At 40.0% G+C, this 11,651-nt stretch overlaps 1 protein-coding gene across 2 annotated transcripts; it reads left to right on the top strand.

The window, feature by feature from the left end:
- The first annotated feature begins 579 nt into the window (after positions 1-579).
- LOC131130062 (prostaglandin D2 receptor 2) lies at positions 580-9,999 on the top strand. 2 transcript variants are annotated; one of them, XM_058074159.1, is made up of 3 exons: positions 580-1,156; positions 1,289-1,424; positions 5,031-9,999. In XM_058074159.1, exon 3 carries the CDS (start codon positions 5,038-5,040, stop codon positions 6,385-6,387), a length of 1,350 nt encoding a protein of 449 aa, XP_057930142.1. In that variant the 5' UTR covers positions 580-1,156; positions 1,289-1,424; positions 5,031-5,037; the 3' UTR covers positions 6,388-9,999. The 2 variants fall into 2 exon arrangements, with proteins under 2 accessions (XP_057930142.1, XP_057930133.1); XM_058074150.1 differs by having other exon boundaries at positions 580-1,424.
- The last annotated feature ends 1,652 nt before the right edge of the window (positions 10,000-11,651 follow it).

Here is an 11,651-nt window from a genome sequence, read left to right as displayed (position 1 = left end):
TCACACTAGGTAACTTCCAACAGGAAGTGTTTGTATTCTCTTCCTGTAATTCTAACTAAAGCCAAGGATCTAAAAATAGATATCCCATAAAAGGAAGTTCCTTAAAGCATTAATATAATTCTCAGAACCCCCTCACGTGTCAATAATTTATTTTCAGTTTGTTAGTGACGTTCACAGTGTGGAATCCTACTTCACGGAAATTCACTTAGCGTGGTCTGGGAACAATGAACTGTATTTGCCTACACCGGTCTCTTTTTAATGGTAACACAACATTTGAATTACACTTTAACTGCGGAATTGCCAGCCATGATGAAGAGTTGCGTTCAAAGATACCGAAAATTTGAAGTTTGAGTCACATGTTTTGAGTGTAGATGTAGTTTTGTGGATTTCCGAGCATATTTAAATGCAGCAAAATGTATTTCTACAGTAATAGTTAGTGAATGACTAACTTATTGTTTTGCATCTATTTAGACAGCACTTACTGGGCATGCGTGGTAAAGACATTGGTACTGGTACATAATTCACTCCGGAACCCGGAACTATTGATGCGGGGGAAGTTGCCACCCGGATGGGTGAGGGGGATGGACGAGTTCGCTGTTGTGGTGTTTAGTATGCTGTTGTGTCTCACGGAGTTACGAGTTTATGTTCCACAAAAGAATAACGTTTGCTCCCGAGTTCGACACCCCACTTCAGACTTTACGCGAATAATGTCGCAAATTTATGTTATTCCTGTACATTTAAGAGATGACAGTCAGAATATTACGAGAATGAAGTAGTAAGGTAGTAAAGGAAGGAAAATTTCCTCTTGCTTCAGGGCAAGCTTTCATTTAAAAACGTGGCACAAAACAGCAAGTTTACGGTTTAGAAAGTTTTGTGATGCATTTATTTTTTGTTTTTGTCCGTGACAGGTAAAGCCGAAGTCTTTGTTTATGCTGTAGATGTGGTTTGTGTTCACCACCAGATGGCGACAGAGATGCTGTAGTCGAACTTTTTATGGCGCATTCTTGGACCGCCACGTTACTGTTGACCTTTTTTTGTTTTGAACACTCTAAAAAGTGAAAAGTAGATATAATTGTTAACCCTATTAGTGTTGGTATACAAATATTTCGTGCCAATGCAATGCATCGTCATTGTGGTCACGCAAACGTTTATGCAGGTATGAAGATCAGTTAAAAGACACATACAGCAAAGCAGTTCCTTGTCCAGGTCTACACTTTCGATAAGGACCTGGCTAAAAAGAGATGTCAGTCAAATTTGCATCTGTGTTCCCCACCCTGTTTCCTGTCAGTGTTTAGGGTGGAGCCAGCAAGATATGTGTACTAAAGTCACACAGTCGGAGACGAACACTCGCTCCCCGTCAGGCAACCTGACAACAGGAAGTAGCAATGGAAAAGTGGACCTCCTCACTCGTCTGTCAAGTTTAGGTGAGTTTTACATAAACTGCCAAACAAACTCCATCACCTTGACACCTCGCATGTGATTTTTTTTAAATTGTTGCATTCATTGAAAAACATTGCAGTGATGAGTACAAACTCATTCTGATTACATTCATTTGGAATAAAATGACACAGGGGTGTCCAAAGTGTGGCCCCTTTTCGGCCCGTAATACATTCTAAAAAATTAAAATTTAGCAAGATACCTAAAAAAAACCCAGCAGTAATTATCCAAGAATGTAGTCAAAACATTTTGAGGAAAATGTCGTCTAACAAGAAAAGTTATTATTTGTCAAGAATAAGGTTCTATTGCATAAAACATAACATTGTAATGTTATAAGGAAAAATAACATCATTTTAGTAGCACAGAGTTGAAGTATTAAAGAAAAAGGAAATGTTCAAAACAATGAACGACGTTTAATTAAAAAAAAAAGAGAATAAAGTATGTATGTTCAATATTGGCATTTTTGCTCAACTCTAAATTTCCGATACTGATATCACCCAATACCGACATGTGGAAAACGGCATATCTCCTGTGGTGGAATCAACACATACGTTTTTTTAATATTGGTTTCATGATCGGGAAAAAATCCGATACCACATTTTCATGCTGACATCCCCAGAATAAAGAATAATAATTACAGGGAAAATAATGAAATTGTTGAAATTGCAGCAAAAATAGGGGGGAAGCTGTAATTTTACTAGAATAAAGTCAAAATATAAAAAAAAGTTTTATTCTAACAAGTAGTATTTGTATTATCATGAGGAAAAAATACGTTAAACAAAATAAAGTTGTAATTTTGTAGAATATATAAGTTGGGGGGGGGGCAAAATGTATAATATTATAAGAATAATTTAACAAGAAAAAGTCCAAAATAGGAAAAATAATTTATTGGCATAGAGTTAAAATATTTTTTAAAAAGCACAAGTTATAATATGAAAAACAAAATAACAACTGAGGTTGTAATAATAATAAAACATTATGGAATTAAAGTAATAATTACAACAATAAAGTTGAAATAGTTGGGAAAAAAACAGCATAATAAATAACAAATATTATGGGAATAAAGTCATAATATTCCGAAAAGAAAATGTACAAAATAGAGAATAAATATTTGGAAAAAGAACCCCCAATTCATAATAATAATAATAATATGTGTTTATCTAGCTGATTCATCTAGATGTTTACAAAGCTGAGATGCAGTTTGTTTCTTTAAATATTGACATGTAACATCTTAGCATTGATTTAGAGAAGGTGTGGACACCCCCGCTTTAGGCAGACCCCCCTCCCCCTTACCTTACGTGCAGCACACGTAAGGTAGATGTCAGAATTACTTGGCAGTGAATGCATCAGTCAGCTATGCCAAAGTGAAAGCGGGGTCCCCGTTTGGCCTGCAACTAACAATTATTTACTTAGTCAGTTCATCTGAAGCTTGTTCTTCCCATTCAGTTAGTCAATTAATCTAATTAATCAGCAACTGTTTTTTTTTGTTTTTACTTTGATTAATAATTTTTTTAAATGTGAAAAATGTAAACACGGAAATATCCTGCGATTTCAACCCGGCCCATATTGATAAAGTCCCTGTCTCATTCCAATTCCGACTGACACAATACAAAGATCCTAAGTTCCTGCTAATGCTCTATTGAACAGCATTCCAGGTTGATCACATAGGTGTGGAATGTGGTTAGTCCACATGAACAGGCCTTATATATGTGGGTCATGTCTGAAAGGGATGAGAGAGGAAAAAAAAAAGCTTCCTGTTGGCTATGTAGAGCATTTGGAATGTCTCGGCTTTGCATGAAACAAAGGACAGATTGTAATATCACAAATATCATATTTGAAGTCATTTTTTTTACAGTCTTGACTTCTACTGTTAGATGGGGCTAACATCAGAGAAAGTAAAATAGTTTCAAATCATAAAATGATGTCATCAACTGATCTATCCAATCAGATAGCAGATGAATCAAACCTAGAAAGCTAGCCAGCTAACTAGTTTGCCTTTAATTTGTTTACTAAATTCAAGAAAGGGCTTAGGACAGAGCAGGAAGAAGTACAAAGGCGTTACCACTTCCACACTGAATAGGAGAACTTCTTTTTCACTCTATCATATCGGACATGCTATGAGACCGACTCCGTGCGGTGTTATGCTACATACACCTTTCGATATTTTTTACGAGTAAAATCACGAAAGATAACCGTGATGTAGCGAGGGACGACCGTACACGTCCAACGATGTGTCCCACGTTTATCGTAGAATGACTGGGAATGATGTCATGGATAGATTTGCTCACATGTCTGGATTGACATGTTGGGGCTTGTTCATCACATCACGCTTCTCCTTGCCGCTTGAGTGATGTCCATGGAGGATTCCTTATCCAGGCACATCTTGAACTCTTTATCACCACCCAATCTCCTGGTTCCAGAAGACGGCATGTATAAGATGGTTTCGTGTTGCATTTTCTTTCTCAACTCCATTCATCCATCTTCTTCAGTTGGGTCGGATCGGGTCGAATGGGCATCAACCTAAGGCGGAGAAGGCTAGGCTTCCCTCTCCCCAGCTTCTTCATCCAGCTCGTCCCTGTGGATCCCAAGGCGTTCCCAGGCAGACTAGTCTTCGCAACGTGTCCTGGGTCTACCTCGAGGCCTCCTAAGCAGTTGGACGTGCCCTGAACACCTCCCTATTTTGGCCACTTGTACCCGCCATGTTGTCCTTCCAGTCACTAGTCAAAGCTGGTGACCATAGGCGAGGGTAGGAACCTACTGAAGATTCATTCATTCATTTTCTACCGCTTTTCCTCACGAGGGTCGCAGGGGGTGCTGGAGCCTATCCCAGCTGTCGTCGGGCAAGAGGCGGGGTACACCCTGGACTGGTGGCCAGCCAATCACAGGGCACATATAGACAAACAACCATTCACACTCACATTCATACCTCTGCACAATTTGGAGTCGCTAATTAACCTAGCATGTTTTTGGAATGTGGGAGGAAACCGGAGTACCCGGAGAAAACCCACACATGCACGGGGAGAACATGCAAACTCCACACAGAGATGGCCGAGGGTGGAATTGAACTCGGGTCTCCTAGCTGTTAGGCCTGCGCGCTAACCACTTTGTCACCATGCAGCCGTTATTCATGTCTTAAACGGCTTATTTGCTCTGATTATGAATCTATATTTGGTAGTAGAAGTAGAAATGTAACTATAGGGGTGTTATTTCATGTCTAAGGAGCTCTAATTGTGTTAAAAAAACATATTCAGAAGGTCAGAAATTGATTTTCTCTGTTTTTGGAATGTGGGAGGAAACTGGAGTACCCGGAGAAAACCCACGCATGCACGAGGAGAACATGCAAACTCCACACAGAGATGGTGGAATTGAACCCTGGTCTCCTAGCTGTGAGGTCTGTGCGCTAACCACTCGTCCACCGTGCAGCAAATTGGGAGCTTTTCTCTTCGGCTCAGCTCCCTCTTCCCCATATGGGAACGATGTAGAGTCCGTATCACTGCGGAAAAATCATCATTGTCATCATTCCCAGCCAAACCAAAGCGTGTGTGAACATGCCAGTCCTGGATTTGAACCATTGTCTTTGTTCTTCCTTTCAGAGCACCGATGGCAAACGCAAACTTCACTGCCAATCCCTCGGAGGAAGAGCGGTTTTGTCCGCTGCTGCAGCTCATGCAGGGACACGCCCTGAACAACAACAACACCAAGACCAACTGGATTGTGGTCTGCTTTCACGGTCTGGTCTCCTGCCTTGGGATTTTGGAGAACGCCCTGATCCTATGGGTGGTCGGTTACCGCCTGCAGCGCCGCACCGTGGCCTCGGTTTGGGTGCTCAACCTGGCCATGTCTGACTTCCTCGCCACGTTGACACTCCCCCTTTTCACGCTCTACCTTAGCTCCTCCCACAGCTGGGAGCTCGGGAACCCTCTCTGCAAAATACAAGCCTCCATATTTTTCTTGAACATGTTCGTGTCCGCGTTCCTGTTAGCGGCCATTTCACTCGACCGCTGCCTTCTGGTGGTCAAGCCGGTGTGGTGCCAGAATCATCGATCGGTTCCACGGGCGTGGAGAGTGTGTATGCTGGCGTGGCTTTGGGCGGCAATCAACACATTTCCGTACTTCCTGTTTCGTTCTGTGACTGACACGGTGGATCAACGGAAGCTATGCTATCATAATTTTGCCTTGTATCAATGGTCCGAAGCCACGCTCGAGAGAGACTGCGAAGTAAGGCAAACGGCGACGACTATTTCCAAGATGTTGCTGGCGTTCCTGATTCCGCTTGTGGTCATCGCCGGAAGTTACATCACAATCGGGCTCAGCTTGAGGAACAGGAATCGTAGGAGGCTGCGGAGTACAAGGGTACATACGGCGTTAATTGCTTCGGATAATAACAACGGATCGGGAGCTACGAGTCCATCATCACGGAACGGCACTTTCAAGCCTACGTTGTTTGGCCGATCTTTATCCCTTTCGGCCGCTTCCTCGTCATCCTTCAACAGCCACAGCCAACTTTCCCAGAGCTTCACCAAAATGGTGACGTTTGTGATTGCGGCGTTTGCGATGTGCTGGGCTCCCTATCACATCTTTTGTATGATCGAGGTATCGGCGCTGTACTACGGGGACTACCTCAAAGCGGTGGAGGTGGGATTGCCTCTCGCCACGACCATCGCGTTTCTGAATCCGGTGTTGAATCCGATTCTTTACGCCTTCAGCTGCCCGCACTTTTGCGTGAGAATACGACAAAGTCTCGGAGCAGTCTTTGACGGACTTGTCGAAGAGGGAGGAGGGAAACTGTTGTCCCCCGGAAGGAGCATACGAGCTCATATCAGACAAAAAAGCGGACGAGCTTCACCGAGTCCGACTTTGCCGAAGACTCAGCCTGGAACCCTGCCCGTCTACGCCCCATCTCACAATCCAGGCACCCCCTCCTTCTACGCTCCATCTCACAATCAGTAAGAGGACTGAGATTCAGATAAAAACCGAAATTATGACACTTTTGATACTTTGTTGTAAAAGTCCAATTCCCTCCTGGTGAGCTTGGGTATATGATCAAATCCAATCATGGGACCGCATTCATCCACAGTTATGAATACTTTACAACAGGGGTCTCAAACTCAATTTACTTGGGGGCCACTGGAGCTAGGGTCTGGGAGAGACTGGGCCGCATCAGGTCCCCCCCCCCCCCAAAAAAAAACAAAAAAACACATTTATTAAAAACAGAAAAATGAATAAACTTTGCTTTGGTTTCGATTTTCTACAAGAAAAGCTCTGATAAAACATTCCACTGTTCTCAAATATCTTAATTTTTATTTTTCTGCACAAAATAAGATGAAAATAAATAAACAAATCAAGAATAAAGAAAATCGATCAATCAGTAATAAATAAGTATAATAATAATAATAAAACGGCAAATAATAAAAACTTAAGAAACCACATATAGTTGGTAGGTAGACAATTTTTTTTCAGATTAAAATGAACAAAGCATTATTAGAGCCCTGTAGACATGATAAAACACGACTATAGTCACATTTATACTCTTTTTATTTACAACATATTGCGCAACTGCAGGGTCTTGAGACACATGCTAACTCGCGAACTAGAGAGCTAGCGACCTAAACGGTAGCCTTCAAGTTATTTCTTTTCAACTTAAATAGCCAAAAACTTACCACTTCCACACTGATAGGGAGGTTTAACTATTAATAATAATTAATACAGTTATTTAACCTTTAACATGAACATTAATCAAACGTAATAATTTTTTCTGGGTACATGATACCATACAGCATCCATATCAAACTTGCGCGGGCCGCACTAATATTAAACTTTCATATCAAGGCGGGGGCCTCAAACTAGTGTCCTGCGTGCCACATTTGGCCCGCGGACCGCGTGTTTGAGACCCCTGCTTTACAATAACGTACACAATGACAGTAGTTAGTGAGGAACCAACCTACCTCACCCTAACCACTACTCGTTAGTTCTTCATGAGTTCCTCAGTAACTACACTATTTTGGTAGCTAGCTAGGTACATACTTTATTCAACCCCATGTTCCAGCATACTTGGTGTATACTTCATACTTCATTTTGTGTACCTTACTGCAAAGTGAGATGGCTTTTTTTTCTGTGGAAAGACGGCAGCGACAAGGACATTCCCGCTCACATTCGTCCCCCATCCCTTTAGGATGGAGCGGTACTACAAGTGTCTCCCGTATGACATTTCTATATTCATGTTATTGTTTCCGCAACATTATACGTATGGCGCCATGAGCCAACGCGGTGTGCACTCAGATAGTAGGCGGGGCTTGTCCACTAATGGTGGTCCCAACTGAGGTTTATTCCCTGTATTTACTCCGTAAATATCCACATTCCATGACTTTTTACTTCAGAAAATGCTCAAAGCGATTAGAACCGTACAGAAAACACATTTATAATAAAGTTCAATGGACAAATATTAATATCTATTTTGTTTTTATTTCTTTTGGGGTATTTTTCATCACCTGACTACTCAAAGCGCTTTGTAATGGCAATGGTTTTATTTCATTTGAACATGCATCAGATTACAATTGAGTGCATCACATAATCAGTTCACAGTTCCTTATTTTTATTTTTATTTTTATTTTTATTTTTATTTTTATTTTTATTTTTATTTTTATTTTTATTTTTATTTTTATTTTTATTTTTATTTTTATTTTTATTTTTATTTTTATTTTTATTTTTATTTTTATTTTTATTTTTATTTTTATTTTTATTTTTATTTTTATTTATTTTTTACTTGAATTAGCTTGAGTCTGTTTGCAAAGAATATGCTTCATATTTACCTCCATTTTCACACAACAAAGAACACTCACAGTGCAACTAAAACAGACTGATTCATAACCCGCAAGGCATGCTGGGAAGCACTTGCCCAATAGAAAGTTACCTAGCATGCCTTGCGGCTGATAAAATAGTATTTTTTGCATGTATATGAGTGTGTTCACATTTACCTTCATTTTCACACACCAAAAAACACCACTCACAGTGCAACTAAAACAGACTGATTTATAACCCGCAAGGCATGCTGGGATACCTTGCGGATTATAAAAGAGTATTTTTTGCATGTATATTCGTGTGTTCACATTTACCTCCATTTTCACACATCAAGAACATTCACCGCTCACAGTGCAACTAAAACAGACTGATTTATAACCTGCAAGGTATGCTGGGATACCTTGCGTATTTTTTGCATGTATATTAGTGTGTTCACAGTTACCTCCATTTTCACACACCAAAAAACACCACTCACAGTGCAACTAAAACAGACTGATTTATAACCCGCAAGGCATGCTGGGATACCTTGCGGATTATTAAAGAGTATTTTTTGCATGTATATTAGTGTGTTCACATTTACCTCCTTTTTCACACACCAAAAACACTCACCACTGACAGTGCAACTAAAACAGACTGATTTATAACCCGCAAGGCATGCTGGGAAGCACTTCCCCAATAGAAAGTTACCTAGCATGCCTTGTGGATTATAAAATAGTATTTTTGCATGTATATTAGTGCCTACTTGGGTCCACATACACTGCTAATAGACTTTCCATTTTCCATCACTAGAGGGCGGTCTACTGCCCCACCCCTCGCCTCATCCAAGGCATTAGCATAAAACATGATAAAGAAGGATTATGCTTTTCAGGTCCCGTAATCCAAGAGCACTATAAATCCGCACCGCTGAACATTTGACCACTTTTCAGAAAGACTGGATTTGATTGATTCCTATCAGATCCTCATTGTGATTGACGGTCTCATCGCCGCCGCCGCCGTCCAAATGGTCTGGTTACGCCAAACTCAGACGTACGCAGGCGGGGAGGTGTAATGTGGGTCACGCTGACGTGGGATTACCACGGAGGTGGTTGTAATTTGGAGAGAATATTAAAGAGAGAAGATGAGAAATATAAAAAAAAACGGAACAGGATTAAGAGGAAAGACTCCGACCCGCATCCAGTATGGTACACCACTCCCTTTTCATCCCTAGCCATTCCGTCCTGGCAGATTATCTGCCTGCAGTTGGGACATTTGTGACCCATTGTTCTCCTCTGGAGACCACGATGGGGCATGTAGAGGAACAGTATGTTGCATTAAAAATGTTTCTCTATCTTGACATTAACTGGTTAACTATTCACGTTACAGTTGCTAAAATTATTGTTCAAGTTGGATTTGAGCTAAAGAAGAATAGGACATTTAAAGCATTGCTTGAAAGGATTTCATGGACTAATACCGTGCTTATAGTTGACAGATGCTGCGTACATGTGTTGCATGTAAGCCATTTTCTTTTGACCACTGAGCACTCATGCAAGCGATGCTATATATATATATATATATATTTTAGTATTGTTGCTGTGTGTTAAATATTGGAATGTACACAGCTGAACAAAATCTTAAATTTAAGTTACCATATTTTCCTCACTATAAGTCGCACTTTTTTTCATCGGTTGGCTGTTCCTGCGACTTATACTCTAGAGCAGGGGTCTCAAACATGCGGCCCGTGGGCCCAATGTGGCCCGCAGGACACTAGTTTGAGGCCCCCGCCTTGATATGAAAGTTTAATGTTAGTTCGGCCTGCGCAAGTTTGATATGGATGCTGTATGGTATCATGTACCCAGAAAAAATTTATTACGTTTGATTAATGTTCATGTTAAAGGTTAAATAACTGTTAATAGTTATCCTCCCTATCCGTGTGGAAGTGGTAAGTTTTTGGCTTTTTTTAAATTTAAAGGAAATAACTTGGAGGCTACCGTTTAGGTCGCTAGCTCTCTAGTTTGCGAGTTAGCATGTGTCTTAAGACCCTGCAGTTGCGCAATACGTTGTAAATAAAAAGAGTATAAATGTGACTATAGTCGTGTTTTGTCATGTCTACAGGGCTCTAATAATGCTTTGTTCATTTTAATCTGGAAAAAATAATTTGTCTACCCACCAACTATATGTGGTTTCTTAAGTTTTTATTATTTGGTGTTTTATTATTATTATAATATTTATTTATTACTGATTGATTGATTTTCTTTATTCTTGATTTGTTTATTTTTCATCTTATTTTGTGTAGAAAAATAAAAATTAAGATCTTTGAGAAAAGTGGAATGTTTTATCAGAGCTTTTATTGTAGAAAATCAGAATCAAAGCATTGAAATGTTTGTATATTTTTCTGTTTTTAATAAATGCATTTTTTTTTTTTTTTTGGAAAACCTGATGTGGCCCAGTCTCACCCAGACCCTAGCTCCAGTGGCCCCCAAGTAAATTGAGTTTGAGACCCCTACTCCAGAGCGACTTATAAATGAAAAAAACTGTTTATGTTACATAAACACTGGACACCTTTTCTGTTCATGTTTATATTTTTTGTGTAGCTGAATAACCATTGTGTTAGCATATCTTACACCTATTCAACCTGTTCTCTATTCTTTTATTGTTAGAACTTGCCTTCCAAGAGGATGTAATGTCTGTTTTGGTCAAGTAGTTTGTAAAATAAATTACCCGCAAAAAATGCGACTTATACTCCGGAGCAACTTATAGTCCAGAAAATATGGTAATCTTTAAATTTAATCTTAAATTTAGAATTTCATGGCTTCACCTCCTATGTTTTTTTTTTTTTTTTCAAAAATATGTTATTATTAAATCATCACTGTTTTGTGGTTTCATTCAACGATTGCTGCAATGATGTCAGCCTCCCTTTGGTGCAGATTTAAACCTGGATAGTTTTGGCATGAACAATGGCAATAGAAGAGAAAAGGGGAGGGTTCTGGATTGGTCATTTGATACAAAATCGGAGAACGCCAACATCAAGCTAACTTTGGATAAAGCTTGTAGGGAGATGTGTGAGGTGTGTGTCCAAAATACGTCATTTTTATGGGCGTGTTTTTATCGTTTATTGTATTGACTGATGATAGTATAGATTCATGCTTGCTATGGCCATGGTAGCAGCTCCAAGAGAGAGCAAGAGAGAGAGCGAGAGAGAGATGGGATTATTGGAGATTGAACATGGCCAAAAATGCGTGTGTGGAATTTCTCTGACACACTTCTTCTCAACGTTTAAATTGTCCCGACATACATTATGATGTGCTCTCATCATAAACACGCATCCCGTACGAGCACGTCAGGTTATGTTAGCGTGTGTGTGGTTTGAACTGTTGGGTTGCGAGTTCAACACGAGATGCCCTGAAGCGGCACAAATGAAAACATGACGCGTGGAGCTG

Source organism: Doryrhamphus excisus, chromosome 1 (genome assembly GCF_030265055.1).
Source record: "Doryrhamphus excisus isolate RoL2022-K1 chromosome 1, RoL_Dexc_1.0, whole genome shotgun sequence".
In the NCBI taxonomy this organism is placed as follows: domain Eukaryota; kingdom Metazoa; phylum Chordata; class Actinopteri; order Syngnathiformes; family Syngnathidae; genus Doryrhamphus; species Doryrhamphus excisus.
This window is presented reverse-complemented; position numbering and strand designations above follow the sequence as displayed.

Excerpts from the sequence above, each read along its gene's own strand:
- LOC131130062 (XM_058074159.1), top strand. The coding sequence starts at position 5,038 with ATGGCAAACGCAAACTTCACTGCCAATCCCTCGGAGGAAGAGCGGTTT.